General features: G+C 39.3%; 1 protein-coding gene across 3 annotated transcripts in view; it reads right to left on the reverse strand.

The window, feature by feature from the left end:
- Positions 1-19,607, reverse strand: part of tjp3 (tight junction protein 3) — a 32,248-nt gene that overhangs the window by 5,038 nt on the left and 7,603 nt on the right. Inside the window, exons 1-22 of one of the 3 annotated variants that reach the window (XM_061683405.1) lie at positions 18,405-18,485; positions 18,272-18,328; positions 15,806-15,930; positions 15,550-15,652; positions 14,185-14,473; positions 10,074-10,177; positions 9,802-9,997; positions 9,647-9,719; positions 9,253-9,356; positions 9,094-9,175; positions 5,718-5,894; positions 5,528-5,640; positions 4,546-4,636; positions 3,942-4,024; positions 2,680-2,776; positions 2,342-2,430; positions 2,168-2,240; positions 1,818-1,891; positions 1,651-1,735; positions 1,416-1,572; positions 333-441; positions 43-262 (exon numbers count right to left, since the gene is read on the reverse strand). In XM_061683405.1, the coding sequence (XP_061539389.1) occupies positions 43-262; positions 333-441; positions 1,416-1,572; positions 1,651-1,735; positions 1,818-1,891; positions 2,168-2,240; positions 2,342-2,430; positions 2,680-2,776; positions 3,942-4,024; positions 4,546-4,636; positions 5,528-5,640; positions 5,718-5,894; positions 9,094-9,175; positions 9,253-9,356; positions 9,647-9,719; positions 9,802-9,997; positions 10,074-10,177; positions 14,185-14,473; positions 15,550-15,652; positions 15,806-15,930; positions 18,272-18,319 (2,492 nt within the window). In that variant the 5' untranslated portion in view covers positions 18,320-18,328; positions 18,405-18,485. Of the gene's footprint in view, positions 1-42; positions 263-332; positions 442-1,415; positions 1,573-1,650; positions 1,736-1,817; positions 1,892-2,167; positions 2,241-2,341; positions 2,431-2,679; positions 2,777-3,941; positions 4,025-4,545; positions 4,637-5,527; positions 5,641-5,717; positions 5,895-9,093; positions 9,176-9,252; positions 9,357-9,646; positions 9,720-9,801; positions 9,998-10,073; positions 10,178-14,184; positions 14,474-15,549; positions 15,653-15,805; positions 15,931-18,271; positions 18,329-18,404; positions 18,486-19,607 lie in introns of those variants that run through there. The other 2 variants (XM_061683406.1, XM_061683404.1) reach the window with 2 other exon arrangements.

Consider the following 19,607-nt stretch of genomic DNA (forward strand, 5'->3'; position numbering starts at 1 on the left):
AATATGATAATAACCCTTTCCTGGGAGCAGTCTGTTCCAGACCTGGTCTGGTTGGGAATGGTGCCTTTATCCAATTCGTGCAGGTCGTTGCCCATGCGAATGGCCAGCCAGTTGCCCAGCTTCCCGCGGTGCATGGTATCCACCACCCGGAACACCTCTCCTCGCGTGAAGTTCAGCCCGATGGGGTGATCGGTCTCGTGGTCGTAGTGTGTGCGGATGTAGAAGTTGTCCCCCAGATTGGACTTTATGATCTTCTTATAGACTGAAAAGGAAAGACCAAGAGCCATTAAAGCCATGTGACGAAGACGAGTTTGCTGTGGTTCTGCACTTACTGTCCATCTTGTTCTGAGTGCGGATGTCCACCTTCTCTCCTCTCTTGATATTCAGCAGGAAATTTGCTGCTTCCTCCCGAGTGAAATGGCCAAAGTCGATGTTATTGACCTGAGACAAAGGGGGGGACAAAAACTGCTGTAGGAGTCTTATTCCAAAAATTTTTGTGTACAAATCCAATTGCACAAAGTAGTCTTCTCCCCATGCCACCAGCAGTTGAGTCAATAAACACCAATGAACACTAGTTGCGGATATATGGAATACACACAGTATTGTAAACAATTGAAGGATGTCTGATGGGATGTATTATGGTTGTCTATTACAATGTATTTCTGGTGATATTTATAAATTGGTGATAATATATTGGTAGAAAGTCTTTTTACACTTCAAAAAAGGGCCAGTACTGCAAAACGTTTGGAAAAAAATTGTTAGAAAAGCAAGTTTAAACTAAAAAAAAAAAAAAAAAAAACAACTATAAATAAAAATAAAGATGTGTTAAAAAATATAAAGTTTGATTAATTATTCGTATTTTTTTTCCCCTGGTAAAATTTTTTAATTTACAATTGTACATGTTTATTAAAATGTTTGTTTAAATAAAGTATCAAAATCTTTATTAAAAATGAAATAAATTACAATACCACAGAATTCAATAAAAAATAGATTTAAATTTATAGTCTATTTCATAAAGTTCTGAAAATGGTAAAAGCTGTATTTGTTTATATTAAAATAAAAAATATGCATTTAAAAAAAAAATTAAACAGATTTAATTAAAAAAATTGAATTAAATAACATTTACTTAAATATACATAATTTTAATACTAATGCTATGAAACTGGTAAAAGCTTTCATTCACAAGTGTACACATTAAAATAATGTGTATATTTTAATTTAAACTTATTAAAAAATAAATTTAACTGTACAAGTATACAATATTCAAATTATTATATTTCATAAGAAAGTTATAAAAATGGTAAAAGCTGTAAATTTCTATTGAAATTAATATGCCTATTTTAATATTTAAAAAAAGACAAAACAAAAATAAATGCAATAAATGAATTCAATCAATTGGTCATTTCCATCCTCACCTTCAAGATCTGGTCACCCTCTTTCATCCCCCGCTCATAGGCTGGGCTGTTGGGCTGCACCCCTCCCACAAAGATGCCCACGTCGTTGCCGCCAACCAGCCTCAGGCCCACGCTGTCTTCCTTGACGAACGACACCTTGTGCAAGTTGGAGCTGTACCTAGAGGACCGGGAACAGAAGAGCAGAGCTTTAATATGGTGGGGCGTGCTGTGAGGTCAAGACCTGAGGGTTACTCACCCTGGGTGGGATGTCGGGTATGAGTCTGGAGGTAAGGAGTAGATGGGCTCTTCCGCAGGCTTGGCTGGAGCAACGGCTGCTGCTGCTGATGATAAAAGATTGTTAAAAATGTGAGTCATTCATTTGTCTACCTGAAAACAATGAAAACCACTGAATACAGCTCTTACAGTTGACTGGTGGATCGTTCCTCACGGAGATCCCAGACCTCATAGTGCCACTACTGTGAGCAACATCTGGAACACTGTTAAACATCATACATCCGATTAAAACAGCGGAACCTCCAAAGATAAACTCCTCAAAGTTGGACAATTTGGAGTTCAACCTCAATTTTGTAGAAAAATTGGCCACCATACTCAAACAAAACTTATTCAAACCATTGCCATCATGTATAAATTCCACAAGTTTGCTTTTCCTTACAAATTAAGAAACACCAAATAAATGTCTGAGTAGTTTTACTTTATTTTTATTATACAATGGTTTGAGTTCTTTTTCCACTTTCTCGTTGGAACGGTCGTACCTGCGTCGGCTACCCCCGCGGTCCGAGCTGCCCGACCTCCGCAGGTGTGACAGGTCATCGGACTCCGAGGAATCTGAATGATGTGGAGAGACCACAAAGACCCTGTCATCACTCACACTCACACACACACACACACACACACACACACACACACATGCTCACTATTAGACTGACCATCAGAAGGCGGTTGGACAGGCAAAGTAATTCGGCGAGGCGGCTTCGGATTCACATCAACCGAAGAGGGCTTGATCTCTGGAAGGACTCTGCAAGCAGCACAGGGCGAATGATATTGTTCAAAACTCTTTATTTGACACAATTTCACATTTTCATCCAAGACAATAAAACTCTTGGAGCCACTGACACCACGAGGGCTCCGTTTAGAATGCACAAGTGCAATTTGTTGCTTGCTGCCTGTGGAAAGCAGGATGTTAAACATAGTTTGATAGCACACTTGTGACCATGCAAAACAAGTAGCCTGCAATATTTGGGATTTTTTGGTGGAAAAGCCCCACCTGTATCTGTTTCTGGCTCTGTCTGACTTTGCGCTGTCAGTCGAGTGCCTGCGAGGGATGGACTCGTAACTGGCCTCTGAATCCGACTCGGACGGTGCTGTAAGGAATCATTACCAGAAATCAAATGCATACAGCAGTTTATAATTAGTATCAATAGTATTAAGATGTTGATTGTTACTCTTCTAAAGATCTTAACCAAGGCTTCAACATTTATCCATCCATCTAGTTTGTATAGCACTCGTCCTCATGAGTTTCGTGGGTGAGCTAAAGCCTATCAACCATGCTGCCAAGCTTAAACATTCAGCACCCCAAAAATCATACCAACACCAACATTTTGTTTTATTGGTTCAAGAGGATGAGACACCTGCCTATGGGCAGATAGGCCACAATGTTAAGAAATACAATAACTCCAGTTTTCTTTCTCCCCCCCCCCCCCCCCCCCCAAAGGAGAAAAGGATACTTTCAGGGAAGCATTTATTTGTCATAAGCGGATGCCGTACCCGGTGGCGCTACATGTCCATTATTAAGAAGTACAGCAGTCATTTGAGGCTATATCATATTAGAGCTGTAGGAATATTAAATAAGCTTTTTAATGATGACTTTCAAATATAGATAAATGCACAATCTGGATTAGATCTGTATTGCTATTACACCTACTGAGTTTGTATAAACCAGCGGTTCTTAACATTGTGGGCTTGACTGAACCCCTTGAGTTTCATGTGCATTCATCGAACCATTCATAACCAAATTAAAGTTATATATTTTATTAGTTCACAAAATGAAGTTACCATGCAATGGTTGCACACAAAATCAATGTGTTCAAAGAACAAAACCAACAACATGAATTTCACACAAAAAAAATCCTTAAAAGAATTGTGGAGATATTCAGGCGGGTATTGGAGTTGGTCGGCTGCTCGTTAGTATAGTGATTAGTGGAGTCTGTCTCACATTTCAGGGTTCAAAGGTTCAGGGTTTGAATCACAGCTCTGGCCTCCCTATATGGAGTTTTCATTTTCTCCCCGTGCTTTCCTGGGCTGTCTCATGGTACTCCGGCTTCTTCCCACGTTCCCAAAACATTTTCCATTGGTGTGAGCGTGAGTCTGAATGGTTGTTTGTCTACATGTTCTTCGCGATTAACTGGTGACCAGTCGAGGGTGTACCCAGTCTCTCACCAAAAGTTAGCTGGGATAGGCACCAGGTCACCCACATTCAATCCCAAGTACTCTAGAAAACAGATTGATGGTGAGTGCTTATATGCTCACCTCTGTGTGGCACACCGCCAACCGGAATGCCGGAGGCACTGTGCCGCCCCGTTTCTGGCTGTGAGGAAACATCCGGCAAAACTCTGCAAGAGACGAGAGGGAGGTGGGAATGAGGGAGGAGGAAGACAAGTCTCAGTTATATTTGGAAGGATGGGGGATGGGCGTGTGGCTAATATGACGATTATGGAAGAGGTAATATTCACCTTTGCGTCTCTGAGGGGACTCGTCTCTTTGACCGCTTTGTGATGACTATTGCTCAATTTAACATATGTTTTTAGTGAATATATTTATATGTATCTGATGGTGGTGTCCTCTGTTTAATCAGCACATAGCCAGATAATAGAGAGGGACATGTTGAGTGAAAGTCACCTTTTATTTCAGCGCTTAACACACAATTATACAGCCCAAAACCACACAAAAATCCAAAAAGCTACAATCAGATCACATGCATACGAAAAATAAAAACAACCACAAGACAGAGGATGTAACTTATAATAAAATAGGGGTAAATAAAAGTTTAGTCATAAAAATTAAAGCCTTGTTTGCTCAGTGTCCCAGCAGGGTGTTGAGGTGGAGGAGGAGGGGACGACGCCTTCATGTGTACCTGTATCTGCTGCTGCTGTATGAATCCTGACTGTAGGTGGTGCTCCGCCTCTGAGGAGGCGCTGAGCTGCCTTCCGACTCCGACTCAGAGTCTGAAGAGGAAAGGAAACAACATGACAGTTAGCAGGTATCACAGAGTTACTTGGAATGCCGTTTTGCACAGCTTATACAATGTTAAAATAGGAGTTATTATTCTGGAAGCACAATCATTTTGCACTGTATCACTTTCACCTAATGTTGCACTATATACAGGTGCAGCTCAATAAATTAGCATATGGCCCAGTGATTGGCTGGCGAGCACCTCAGGTTGTACCCCACCTCTCGCACAGTCAGCTGGGATAGGCCCTAGTGAGGATAAGCGGTATGGAAAATGGATAGAAAAATTCATTTACTGTATTTCAGTAGCTCAGAAAAAAATAAAAAATAAATTTGAGTGCCAGTTCCTACCTAATTTCTAAATTCAAATTCATTTTCATTGATTCTTACATATATTGTAATTTGAGATGGTGAATTGTGGACTTTCATTAGCTGGAAGCTATATTCATCAAAATGATAAAATATTTCTATTTATATTAAATAGTATTATACATCTATTTACAGCAAATATTTCACTGTGTCTGGTAAATCAGTAGAATATATTTGTCACTTTTTGAACTGAACTTCTGAAATAAATTGTTTTCCAAGATATTCTAATTTATCGAGATGAACCTGCAGCTATAAATATAAATATATATAATAATTTCTTAGTTTATGTAATAGTTCAAATTCATTGTCGTACATTACATGTATACAAAACCTATAAATACAATGTAAAATGATTATATTGTTAGTCATTTTACATATTCTTATATAACATAACCATATAAAGTAATACAGTACTCCATTGCCCCTCCCCCCCAGCCCCCCCAAATCCTATCCAAATGTCAAATATCCACCAATAACTAAAACGTATTATTACTTTTCAATTCTTAGAATGTACTGACCTGGGGGTGGGACTCTCAGGGGAGAGTTGACCCTCCTTGGGGGTTCCTGTCGCACCAGGATGGGGGAAGCGCTCAGGCCAGTGTGGGACAGATCAACAGGAAGAACTCTGGGGCTGACAAGGAAGACAATTAGAATCAGAATCATTGACTTTCTATTTCATGTTCCCCTTGAGCATCAAATAAAGCTTACTTATATCTGCTGTCTGGTCGGGGGCTCCCTCTATGGGGCGAGGCGCTGCGGTCAGAGTCAGAGTCCGACACGGGCCTATGCGGTCTCGAGGATGATGAGGCTGGCCTGGACGACGACCACTTGTGGACGGCGGGGGAAGACCTGGGGTTGGGTAGGGTTGACAAACCAGACAGGCTTCTGCGGTGCGTGTGTATTGGGGATAGAGAAGGTCATCATGTTAATAAAATAATGTAAAATGAATTTATTAATGAATAATTAATTTATTTGTTTAGATATTTAATGTTCAAACTGATAAACTTGATTGTTTTAGCAAATAATCATGAACTAAGAAATTAATGGCTGCAACACGTTCCAAAAAAGCTGGGACAGGTGGCAAAAAAGACTGAGAAAGTTGAGGAATGCTCATCAAACACCTGTTTGGAACATCCCACAGGTGAACAGGCTAATTGGGAACAGGTGGGTGCCATGATTGGGTATAAAAGGCGCTTCGCTGAATTGCTCAGTCATTCACAAGCAAAGATGGGGCGAGAGTGCGTGAGAAAATAGTCGAACAGTTTAAGGACAATGTTCCTCAACCTACATTTGCAAGGAATTTAGGGATTTCATCATCTACGGTCCATAATATCATCAAAAGGTTCAGAGAATCTGGAGAAATCACTGCATGTAAGCGGCAAGGCCGAAAACCAACACTGAATGCCCGTGACCTTTGATCCCTCAGGCGGCACTGCATCAAAAATCGACATCAATGTGTAAAGGATATCACCACATGGATTCAGGAACAGTTCAGAAAACCAATGTCAGTAAATACAGTTCGGCGCTACATCCGTAAGTGCAACTTGAAACTCTACTATGGAGAGCAAAAGCCATTCATCAACAACACGCAGAAATGCGGCCGGCTTTTCTGGACCCGAGCTCATCTAAGAGGGACTGATGAAAAGTGGAAAAGTGTTCTGTGTTCTGATGAGTCCACATTTAAAATTTTGGGGGAAGTTGTGGACGTCGTGTCCTCCGGGCCAAAGAAGAAAAGAACCATCCAGACTGTTATGGACGCAAAGTTCAAAAGCCAGCATCTGTGATGGTATGGGGTTGTGTTAGTGCCAATGGCATGTGTTACTTACACATCTGTGACGGCACCAGTAATGCTGAAAGGTACATACAGGTTTTGGAGAAACATATGCTGCCATCCAAGCAACGTCTTTTTCATGGACGCCCCTGCTTATGTCAATGTCAGTAAATAAAGTTTGGCGGTACATCCGTAAGCGCAACTTAAAACTCTACTGTGCAAAGCAAAAGTCATTTATCAACAACACCCAGAAAAGGCGTCGGCTTCTCTCTCTATTTATTTTTTAAACAATAATTCTGAAGTTAAGCACTTTATTTGAACACTTTTATTTGAATACTTTTTTAAATTTACTTGCTGTTGTTATTTTGAAATTCACAGCCCTACTTTTATTTAGTCAATTAGAAAACACACACTTGTGCTCATGTTTGATTACCCAGGCAGAATTTGTCAGATGGGTACAATTCTTTAAAGAAAAGATGAACGACCAGGTGAACCAGATTTAATTGTATTTTAATGGGATAGAAATTAAACTGTCAAGCATTTCAGAAAAGCATTATCATTAAACAAAACATAACCATAAAGAAATTAATGATGGTTGTTGTTCAGTCATATTTATTGCGGAAAGACGCGTTGTTTAATGTTGATGCATGAAAGGGGTTTCCCTGCATGCCAAACAAAGAGATGAGTTGACTCAGAGGCTTTGTACATGCCTGTACTGTACATGCCACGGGCACTCATAAAAGGCGCGTAATTGGTTCCCGGCGCGATATCGACCAATGAGAGCAAGAGTGGATTTATCGCATGAGCTGATTGGCTGCCCATCATCGCAGCCTCGCCCAGCAGCTTCCCTTGTTGTGTCTCGCGAGTCTCGTCCACCCTGTTGACTGTCTCGCATACTGTATCTTAGTGTTGTGTTCGTGATAACTTTCTTTGTTTAACCGCTAACTTTATTTGATTAGTTAATCTCTTACAATGCCGCCTAAGCGCTGTGCCCCTGCGAAAGCTTCCTCTGGGGCGCCCAAAAGGAAGAAGATGATGATGACCATCAGCAAAAAAGTGAAAGTTTTAGATATGATCAAAGAGGGCAGAAGTTCTGCATCTGTGGCACGCCATTATGGCATGAATGAATCTACAGTGCGGTACATCAAGAAAGAGGAAGCAAACATCCGCAAAAAAACATGTAATAGGAGACGTGTCCTTGTACAGGGGAATTTTGAAGCAAAAGAAAAAAACAAAGACAACAAATACCCATCACCATGTTTTTCTTCAAGGTAAGACCCCGGACTACACCATCAGCCCCTCAGCAGAAGAGTCTCCGAGTGAACTTAAAGCATCTACGAGTCAAGTGAGAGACTCTCTGCCGCCACCAACGCAAACCTCTTCGCCTCTCTCAGAAGGCAGTGTTGATGAATGTAATTACTGTATAAGGTTTTATAATTAAAGATTTAAGTAAATAAGTGTACTGTTGTAATCTTTGTCTCAAATATGTAAAGTATAAATACTGTTTACATATTTTAAACATTCTGGTACCCACATACACAAAAATTTCTGGGGGGGGGCGGCAAATCCTAGTTCGCGTTTTTTTCATCTTTCGAGGGGGGTTCTGTTCCCCATTTACTGCGAAAAACGAGGGATCACTGTATTTTGCCACAAAAAAGACTGACAGGTGAATGACAGAATAGGTTGCCTGAAAAATAAATAAATCTATGAATACAGTACTACGTATATTTGCATATCCCGAACCGCTATCACGTGGGGTTCCACTGTATTCTAATTTATACACAACAATTTTGTAGTAGTAAGTAGTCACAACAGCTAAAACTGAAATGTATATAAAAAAAATTACCCAGATTATAATGAGCAGAAAATTCCATTTCCTATTCTGTGGTTATCACACTTTTCCTCTGGTGGATCACAAAAAAAGCCAAAGAAAAAGTGAAACACACTTATAGAGGACATATACTAGATTACCGGTGAGCGAACGTTTGAGCTCACGGGCCACATTTGATTTTTAGAAAAGGCAGATCATTCGTAGATGAGGTTAAAATAAAAAATATTATGTTATTGTCATTATAATAAAATAATAATTTCATACAATAAATTACATTTATATCGAACATTAAATATGAAACTAATTTTTATAATTATTTAAATATTTTTATTTATAGTTTTATTTCATTATTTACAATTAACCCGCTATTTCATGACAAATGAAAAACTCAAATAAACAAATTCTAATTAACTAATTTAGGAAATGTTTCCAGCGTACAATACAAGAATGCCGCGTATGAAGTGCACCTCTGTTCAACTGACTTGTATTTGCTGGAGTGGTCCAGACTGTCCGTCCTGGCGGGAGGCGGCGAGGCACTGCGGTCCGACTCGGAGTCAGACGGGGCTGAGAGAAATGACAGACAACATCATGGTCACAAAAGTCAGGAAAGGGACATGACGGCCGGTTTCGTCGGGACAGACCTCGGCGTGATGCGTAGCCTCTTGCGGGGGGTCGAGTCAAAGTGGAGCGCACGGGGGAAGAATCCCTGGACTTGAGCACCGAAGGAGGAAGTTCTGCTCTGGCTCTGGTGTCAAAGCGAGACGGGAGGAAAGATCAAGCACCAAGCTCAAATGAGGTTGCGTGTCATCCATTTACAGAATCTCACCAAAAAATGCATTGTTCAGTTACATGATCATTATCTGTATATCAATTGTCTATAATTCTTTGACTTTCGACCTCTCGACTCTAAGGAAGACATGTAAAGCACTATAGCCACCATAGTGCTGACCAGAATACTTACCTATCCTACAAAAATCCTCACATATGACAACACAATCTCCTTGGTGGAGGTAATAACTAGCTTCTAATATGTACCTGTGCGTCCGTTTCTCTCTGGGAGGATGACGGGACGTTCTGTGAGGTGAGCGATCATCCAAGTCGGAAATGTCTAAAATAAACAAATTTAAAAAAATAAAAATAAATTGAGATGATGTAAATTATTGCTAATCAACCCAATCTTCTCCACTCACCCTCCATCTCAGAGCTGCTGTGTCGCCTCCGCTGCCGCTCATCTTCGCTGTTGGGGGCGCTGTCCTCCACCTCAGGGATGCTGACCAGGAACTTGCGGTGATCACGGAGCACAGTCATGGTCAGCTTGCCGCGGCTCTTCTCCACCAGGTGCTTGGTCTCCAGCAGGGAAAGGTTCTCCGTGGTCATGCCGTTGATCTGGTGAGAGGGAGAGCTGCGTGTGACGGAATGGACTGCAGTTTAACAATACCAGGGGCCGCTCTCAGAGTTGCACCTTCAGAATGAGGTCACCCTCCTGCAGGGTGCCTTCCTTTGCGGCCAGGCCCGTTTCAGTCATGTGCTTGATGAAGATCTGACTGCCCAGCTTCAAGCCGTACTCTGCAACACGAGAATGACAGTTATAGCAACTCCACTTCATTATAACTGACTGTATATTACAGTTCCCTGTAATATACAGTAACTACCTTTTCCTACTACATTTTATTCTAGTAACTGACTTTTTTCCCCCCTTTCAATGTAACTTCCATAATTTCCTTTGTTTTTTAAACCAAATCCGATGACTGTGCCTCTGCTGGTTGCAGCAAAGTAGCATACTCCAATTTGACAATGACTTCAAGATGACCAAATTAAAGATCAATAACAAATTCTTAACAGCCAACTTAAAATAAATAAATAAAAATAAAAACATAAGCATTTTGACTTTTCTTTTTCAAATTCTGTTAGTTTTAATTAGTTTTTAGAGGTCTGTTCGTTTTAGTAGTTGTATATTTTAAAATGTTTTATTTTTACTTTTAAATTATTATTTTTTTTTAATTCAGTGTACCGTATTTGTCAAGTGTGGAAAAAAAAAAAGAAAATGAAAATGTGTAATGAAAACAACAAAAGTTAACATTTAAAAAAAATATATTAACTTTCGAACAGATGAACAACCATCCGCAAATCAAATACAGGTACTATATAACAGTCCACAGAATTTTAAGTGCAAAAAGTGCAGTGCATAATACTGCTTCTAAGGTCCAGATCACAGATCCATCACAAAGTACAGTAAAACCATTTATGAGACACATGCTGTAGTATTGGACTTTTTAAAAATGTGTTTATATGTTTAACACACGCACACATACATATATATATATATATATATATATATAATAATAAAAAAAAAAGAATCAAGTTCTTATTTGCATGTTTCTCTTCCCTAGTTGCTGAATTCCAAACTTCAAGGGGACCTTCAGAGTTGTGATTGTTAGATAGAAAGTAAACTTGTTTTTACCTGCTGTACCTCCAGTGAAAGGGCATCCAATCCAGTTATTTTTATTAGGTTTTTTTTTTTTTGAGTCAGTTATTAGTGTTACAAAGCTTAAGTTTTCCTGGGTTGGCAGTAGTTCAATAACCTGCTGTGTCAGCGAGACAAACTTCTTGTCTGCTTTCACATCTGCCTTTTGTGGTGGGAAACGGCATTTTGAGACTTTTGGTTCCATGAAGGGATTAACTAGTCGGTAGCCGTCTTAGACTTTACTGTTAGCAACAAATAACAAAAACAACTTGGACATAAAAGTTAGCTTTGCTGCAAAACTTGCGCTTCGTCTGGCAAACCGTCAATATGATGGTGCTGCCCTATGGCGTCACTTCTAGGCGACACACAGTAAGTGAACAACAATTCCCAAAGGACTATTCAACCTTCCTTCTGTATCCCATCTTCATCTATTTTTCCAAAACAAACATTTAAAATAAACGCCGAAAGCACGTATGAAATTGACAAAAGGACATTTTCGCTGAAATTATAGTTAGCATCATGCATTATTTTACACTTGGGACTATGTGAATCCCGGGATGCACACTTCATCAAAACAATGAGTCCCAGCCCTGGAAGAATGAGTCCCTGCAATTTACAGTCACGGAATACATACTATAATCCTCAACTACATTGCTGTTCTTGCTTCACGGTCCGGTCCCGCTATATTGCAGATTTTTATTACAGTTGTTACTCTTTAATCTTTTATATTATTTGTGCAAAATGTTGTGCTATCCATTGCTCTTGCTCTCAATATATTACGTTCAGGCCTGCCACAATAGCAATTTTTTTTAATAATGTATTTTCCCAAAAACCTTTGAGAAAGACAATATCTGTGTGTTTTTTTTTTTTTTTTTTAATGCCACTGATCCAATGATATTAGAACATAAAGAATTGTACACATCTTACAAATTATGCCCTGGTAATCAAATATATGAGCACAACTGTGTAATGTTCTCTCATTTACAAATAAAAGTAGGAATGCATTTCACAATAAATAAGTAAATAATGAGAAAGTTGTGTTCTAATCAAGCTGAACTTCAAAATAAAGTTTGAGTTTCCCTTTTCTGTTTGCCATCTTGACACAATAGTGAATTTTCCAACAATTTTACATATTTTAATTTAACAAATCCTCATCTGTCAGCTTATCAATCACCACTGCAAACAGGAAGGGAATCAGGGCTGATCCCTGATGCAGTCCCACCTCCACCTTAAAATCCTCTGTCACACCTACAGCACACCTCACCACTGTTGTGCTACCCTCATACTTATCCTGTATTATTCTAACATACAGTGGGTACGGAAGGTTTTCAGACCCCCTTAAATTTTTCACTCTTTGTTATATTGCAGCCATTTGTTAAAATCATTTAAGTTATTTTTTCCCCTCAATGTACAAACAGCACCCCATATTGACAGAAAAAAAATAATTGTTGAAATGTTTGCTAATTTGTTTAAAAAGAAAAACAAATATCACACAACCATAAGTATTCAGACCCTTTGATCATTCTTCAGGTGGTTCTACATCTTCATTGGAGTCCAGCTGTGTTTGATTATACTGATTGGACTTGATTAGAAAGGCCACACAACTGTCTATATAATACCTTACAGCTCACAGTGCATGTGAGAGAAAATGAGAATCATGAGGTCAAAGGAACTGCCTGAAGAGCTCAGAGACAGAATTGTGGCAAAGCACAGATCTGGCCAAGGTTACAAACACATTTCTGCTGCACTTAAGTTTCCTAAGAGCACAGTGGCCTCCATAATCCTGAAATGGGAGACGTTTGGTACGATCAGAACCCGTCCTTGAGCTGGCCGTCCGGTCAGAAGAGTCTTGGTGAGAGAGGTAAAGAACAACCCAAAGATTACTGTGGGTGAGCTCCACAGATGCAGGCGGGAGATGGGAGAAAGTTCTAGAAAGTCAACCATCACTGCATCCCTCCACCAGTCGGGGCTTTATGGACAGAGTGCCCCGACGGAAGCCTCTCCTCAGTGCAAGAGATGAAAACCCGCATGGAGTTAGCTAAAAACAAAAACAAAAAGACCTGAAGGACTCCTAGATGGTGAGAAATAAGATTCTCTGATCTGATGAGACCAAGATAGAAATTGTTGGCCTTAATTCTAAGTGGCATGTGTGGAGAAAACCAGGCACTGCTCATCACCTGTCCAATACAGTCCCAACAGTGAAGGATGGTGGTGACAGCATCTTGCTGTGGGGGTGTTTTTCAGCTGCAGGGACACTGGTTACAATCGAAAAGATGAATGCGGCCAAGTACAGGGATATCCTGGACGAAAACCTTCCCCAGAGTGCTCAGAACCTCAGAGTGGGCCGAAGGTTCACCTTAAAAAAAGACAATGACCCGAACCACACAGCTAAAATGCTGAAAGATTGGCTTCAGAACAACTCCGTGACTGTTTTTGAATGGCCCAGCCAGAGGCCTGACTTAAACCCAATTGAGCATCTCTGGAAAGACCTGAACTTAAATGTTCTTAGCAAATGCCTGCAATATAACAGAGTGAAAAATGTAAGGGGGTCTGAATACTTTCCGTACCCACTGTACTTCTCTCCCGCAGCACTAACGTTATGTTCGTAAAGTAGATTAATGTTAAACTTCACCACTGTCTCTCAAGTCCCGCGACACGGCGTCATACTCCGCGTTGAAAAAGGTCCGTGTTACAATGAACGGGTGCTCGCCTTGCATTTCACTATGAAATGATACCACACTGTTACAATTTGTCTTTTTTCTCTCTCTCCTCAATTTGGCGTCGCATTTTGCAACCGTTGCCTTCCTGCTCCTCAACTGAACAACTTCACTTACGCGTCCATGGTTCGGTGATGTGAACGCGTTGTCACATACGCCACTGCCTGCTTCGCTCTTCGCGGTAAACCGGATTTGCAGTTTTGCTTTTGAATGTATTTTTTCATGTGCAAAATGCAAATTTTGACCCACTAATGTGCAATGAGAGACCGCTTAATTTTAGCCTTGCACACATACGTAGGTAAGCAATTTTATGAGTCAGTGGACACAGATTCATCACGCTTTATGCGTCCCTGATCATTTTAGTACCTAGTATAACCTTTTTTAAAACTTACCATCTGAGATTTTCTTCTTAACAAGAGTTGTTCTGAGTGGCTTTTCATCATGGCGCGGCAGTCTCTTGTACCCTGATGACATCAAGGGCAGCGTGTCTCCGTAGCCATTGCGGTCGGGTGAAGAGCTGCGCGCCCGCACGTGGTAGCGACTGGCCTCTCTGTTGTCGCTGGCGTCCGAGTAGCGTCGCGTTCTCCTCGGTGGGTCTTGGTCCAACAGGTTGGAGTGGGAGGCGGCCCGAGCCGGCCTGGTCGTAGCAGGGATCTGGATTTTGCGAGGACGTTTCACTGTCTGAAGGGAAAACAATGAGGAACAGAGTGAAAATGTGCTGAAACACTACTTACAGCCTCAAATTCACAAATATAGTAATGGTGGCAAAAACTTTAAAACGGGGGCTTGCAGTGGGGAAATACTCTTAATAAAAATGCTAACACACAAATAACATATCGGATTAATACTCCGAATGCCAACACACAGCTAACGGGGACTAAAATGCTCCAAATGCTACTGCGTGGCTAACAGTACCAAATACAAATAAAATACACACTAGCAAGCTCAAGAATTAGGGATAGATGCTGGATGCTAAAAGAGGAGCAACCCATAATGCACAAATAGATGCTAAGAGAGGGGATAACATTTTAAAACTCGCAGTATATGAGATACTTATAGCACCAAACACACCACAAACAGACGCTATCACACAGATAACAGACAGAAATATGTTAAATCACTTGGCCCCACAGAAGGACACTGCCTCTGTTCTGCCTATAGTCGTTTTTATTTATTTATTTTTGAAAGAATTTTTAAATATGGTAGAATTTTTATTTCATCTATCAATCAGCACTGTTGTAGCTGAGGTTGTCTTTGACTGTGTGGTACACTTGTATCACTTCAGGTTGCCAGGTTTTTGTTTGTTTTTATGTACAGAGTGCTCTTTATTCAGATAATCCACATCACATTAGCACGTTAGGTTAGATTAAATACAGGACGCGGCATTCAATGGCCAAAAAAGATTCCATATTTACGGGACGGGTGGCAGCCCTACTTTCAGCACTAATAGGGGGCAAAGGTATGAAGATAGTGTGGTTTAAGCCAAGTTTTTGGGGACGTTCGTCAAATTTGGTATGTTAAGGATGTGGAATGTCACATACAGTATAAGGAGAAGTCAAACATTTCAGCGGGATCAGTATACAGACTGACAGGTCAACATCGTCTTTGGACACATTTTATGTCTCAAAAGTGTTCTGTGTCAATTGACTGTCTGTTGTCGTACTAGAGCGGCTCCAACTACCTGAGACAAATTCCTTGTGTGTTTTTTTTTTTATATACTTGGCAAACAAAGATGATTCTGATCTTCAAATACTCACAATGTTAGCGGTTTTGCCGCACGACTTGAGGGACTGAATAGTGAAGTTGGAGTGGACGTTCTCCATGGAGACTCCATTGACCATGACGATCTGGTCTTTGTTGCTGGAAAGTGAAAATACATTATATTGTAGATGGTCTTTATAATCACAAATGTTCCCCTTATGGTTGGGGCTGGAATGTATACCCCGTGATAAACGGTGTCCACTGTATTATTATTCAGATTTTTAAGAACGCAATCGATGGTGGTCCACTTACAACAGGCGTCCCATGGCTGGTCCATTGGGCAACACGTCGGACACTATCACCGCTGTATCTCCGTTGTCCAGATGAGGTTTGTCCTTGCCTCCAGATAGGGCAAAGCCAAAGCCCAATTTGGAATCCTGCCATTCAGAGAGATTCGAATGAAGGTGGGAGGACAGGATAAAAGTATGCATGTATGCAGGTGTATGCATGCGGGTGACAGAGTGAGCGCATTCCAGCCCAGCCGGTATGCACCAACGACCCGTCGATTGTTGCAGTAGGGTGTGGCGCTTGGAATTCCAGCTTCAGGTTGTGCAGACAAACTACCAGGCTATCAGCATGCACAAAATGTTGCTATTGCACCGTTTCCCTTTCTGTTATGATACAATATTGTGCCACAGTCATCAAATATTACCCATTGTAATATTTGATGCATGTCCACCCTAAATAACATTTTTGTACACTTAATGTATGAAGAGAAGACAACTATTTATACATTTGTGTATTGCTGATGTTTTACTGTCAATACATGGATGCAATAGCAAAATAGCCATACTTAAACCACATTATTAAGGAAAGCACTTTGCCCTGGATTACCATAATTTCTTGCGTATAATGTGCACCCATGTATAATACGCACACCCAAAGGCGACCTCAAAATTCTGGAAAACCCTTCTACCCATGTATAATGCATTTTTACAATGCATGATTTTGCTTCTACCCATATGATCAAAACGAAGTATTCAGTATTTTTTAAGATTTTTTTTCAAAGAATTATTCGCAAGTTAAGCAATCTTTTTTTATTATTATTTACTTGCTCTTATTTTGAAATTCACATCCGTCGATTTTCTCTACCGCTTTATCCCTACTTTTATTTAGTAAATTAGAAAACACACAGTTGTGCTCATATGTTTGATTACCCAGGAGAATCTGTAAGATGGGTACAATACTTTAAAGAAAACATGAAGGACCAGGCGAAACATTAAATTTTATTTTAATGGGATTCAAATTAAATGGTCAAACATTTCAGAAAAGCATTATCATTAAACAAAACAAAGAAATTAATGGTTGTTGTTCGGTCATATTTATTAAAAAAAACAAAAACACTTTCACAAATTCTGCCAGGGTATGTAAACTTATGAGCACAACTGTACATATACCCAGTCATACATACCCCTGTCATATTGGAATGAAAGTGTAGGCTACACCTTTTTTATAACCACTAGGTGGCGGTGACATTTTGGAATGAAAGTGTACAGCTTTTTCATAACTACTAGATGGCGGCATACATTTATAAAATGTGAAAGTTTCAATTTGCCCCTATACCCATGTATAATGGGCACTATTGAGTTTTGACAATTCTTTGGGTAAAAAAAACAAAAAATAAAAAGTGCATTATACATGAGAAATTATGGTAAGACAAAAAAAATAGAAGAAAAACTACATTAAGTAATGAAAAATAGATTAAAATAATTTTAATAAAATAAACCTAAAAAATAACCTGCCCAGTTTCTAGATGCTTTGAAAAACAAAATTATAAATAAACAAAATATGAATACAATAAAAATACAAGCAAAGCAAAATGAATATATGAAAAATAAAATAATCAAAATGATCATTTAAAAAAGGCGACACGGTGGACGACTGGTTAGCATATCTGCCTGACAGTTCTGAGGACACAGGTTCCTCCCACCTCTCAAAAACATGCATGGTAGGTTAATTGAAGACTCTAAATTGTCCGTGGGTGTGAATGTGAGAGCGAATGGTTCTTTGTTAATATGTGCCCTGTGATTGGCTGGGGACCAGTTCAGGGTGTCGTATGTACCCTCTCTCCCAAAGATAGCTGGGATAGGCTCTAGCATGCCCGCGACCCTAGTAGTAGGTGGTATGGAAAATGGATGGATGGATAATAAAGTACTTTGTGGAGAGCCCTTAACTGGAAAAACAAGTCATAAAAATGCACATGAATACAATAAAAATGCAGGCAATTCAAACTTGATTCATGAAAAATAGAAAAAACAAAAAATGATCTGGAAAAAAAACATCTGCATTAAGCTTAACACCAAAAAATTGAAATGAAACAATGGCAAACAAAACTAATACAAGCAACACAAAATTAATTGGAATGAAAAAAAATAAACAAATAAAACTAACCCCAACCTAATATAAATCAAGAAAGAAGCTTTTCTCTTTCACTGGATTGTAGGTAACATGAAAAACTAACATATAAAAAAAGAAAAATACAAGCAATACCAAAATTACCTAATTGATAAAAAAATTAAATTCTGCATTTTGGGTAACACACAAATCTTTTTTAATAAATACAATTAAATAATTGAAGCAACAAAAACAAAAAAAATCATCATTGTGTGTTAGCCTACTAGCCTGCGAGCCGCAGGCCTACTACTCTCGTGCAACGACGCCATCCTGCCACGTTCACTGTGGCGACATTATTCCATCGTGTAACAAGCAGGAACTTACTTTGTTCAGTGTTATTGTATGCTGCTCCCATATCGTTAGCTCCTCCATGCCTGGTTTCTGCAAACACAAAAGACACGGCAATGGTAAGATAAGACTACATTTAGTGTAGGACAGTTTGCAAATAATCCCTTACAAGGTGCTCCAGAGAAGCTGGAAGAATGTGTACAACGCAGCCTGAACACGGCACGCGTTCACCTGCGTCTATCTGGCTGGACCGGAATGGTGGCGGGTTGTGTGTGTGTGTGTGTGTAACGCCTGAGGCGCCACAGTGAGCAGCCGACACATACTGTAACACAAAAACTCTTCTCGCACTGATATCTTCAAAGGGTGAGTAGTTACAGTATATTCTAGTGTTATTATACAGTAAACAAAAATATTTTTTTTATCCGATATCATTGCTTTATTCTTTATGGGTGAGTGTTTTTACTTTAATGTAGGTTTACTATTTTTTAAGTCTATTATACAGTGAACGAAAGTAAAATGGTTACTCAGCTCAACCCCGATATTTTATCTTCAAAGGATGAGTAGTTTCAACTTTAGTTTTTAAATCATACAGTGAACAAAAATGGTTACCTACCACTTTGATTTTAGCATCAAATGGTGAATTATTTTATTTTAATTATACAGTGAACAAAAACAACATGCTTACTAAGCCTAACATGTCTTTTTTTGTTTTAATTTATTAGTTCATGCAATAGAAGGATAAAAAGATATTGACATGTTATTTAAAACTACTTGTACAGTTCATTTGCATTTTTCAAATCAGTGATTCTCAAAGTGTGGTACCACGAGCGGTACGCCCGCACCCTCTAACAGTATGCAAAAGTACATACTCAGTTGTATTTAACTTTTTACTACAATACATGTGCAACTTCTATGTAGGTATACTTTTTTTATTTAACTTTTATGTGCAATGCATTTTAATTTAATCATTATTTAAGTACAGTTTTCCCCCTATAGTTAAGCGCAGTGTTAAAGTTCAAACTGTGCATAATGTTACAATGGCTTACAATAATATTAAATATAGTTCTTAGGAATAAAACCTCTCTCTCTTTTATATATAAAACAATTAGGCTTACTATGCTACTGTTTTTTTTTTTTTTTTTTTAAATATTAGTCATGATGTTGGTACTGGAAAAGCTAAGAATTTTTTATTTTTGGGGGGCGATAATTGGTGTAAAAAGTTTTAGGACCACTGAATTAAAGGATTTGTTTCCGTTGTCATGTTTTGTCTAAAACACAAAAAAATAATATTTACAAATAGACCGTTTCTTCCTAATGTGATTCCCCCCACAAAAATCAGATTAAATATGAACATTTCCTCTATAAAATGTAA

Source organism: Phycodurus eques, chromosome 8 (genome assembly GCF_024500275.1).
Source record: "Phycodurus eques isolate BA_2022a chromosome 8, UOR_Pequ_1.1, whole genome shotgun sequence".
Lineage (NCBI taxonomy): Eukaryota > Metazoa > Chordata > Actinopteri > Syngnathiformes > Syngnathidae > Phycodurus > Phycodurus eques.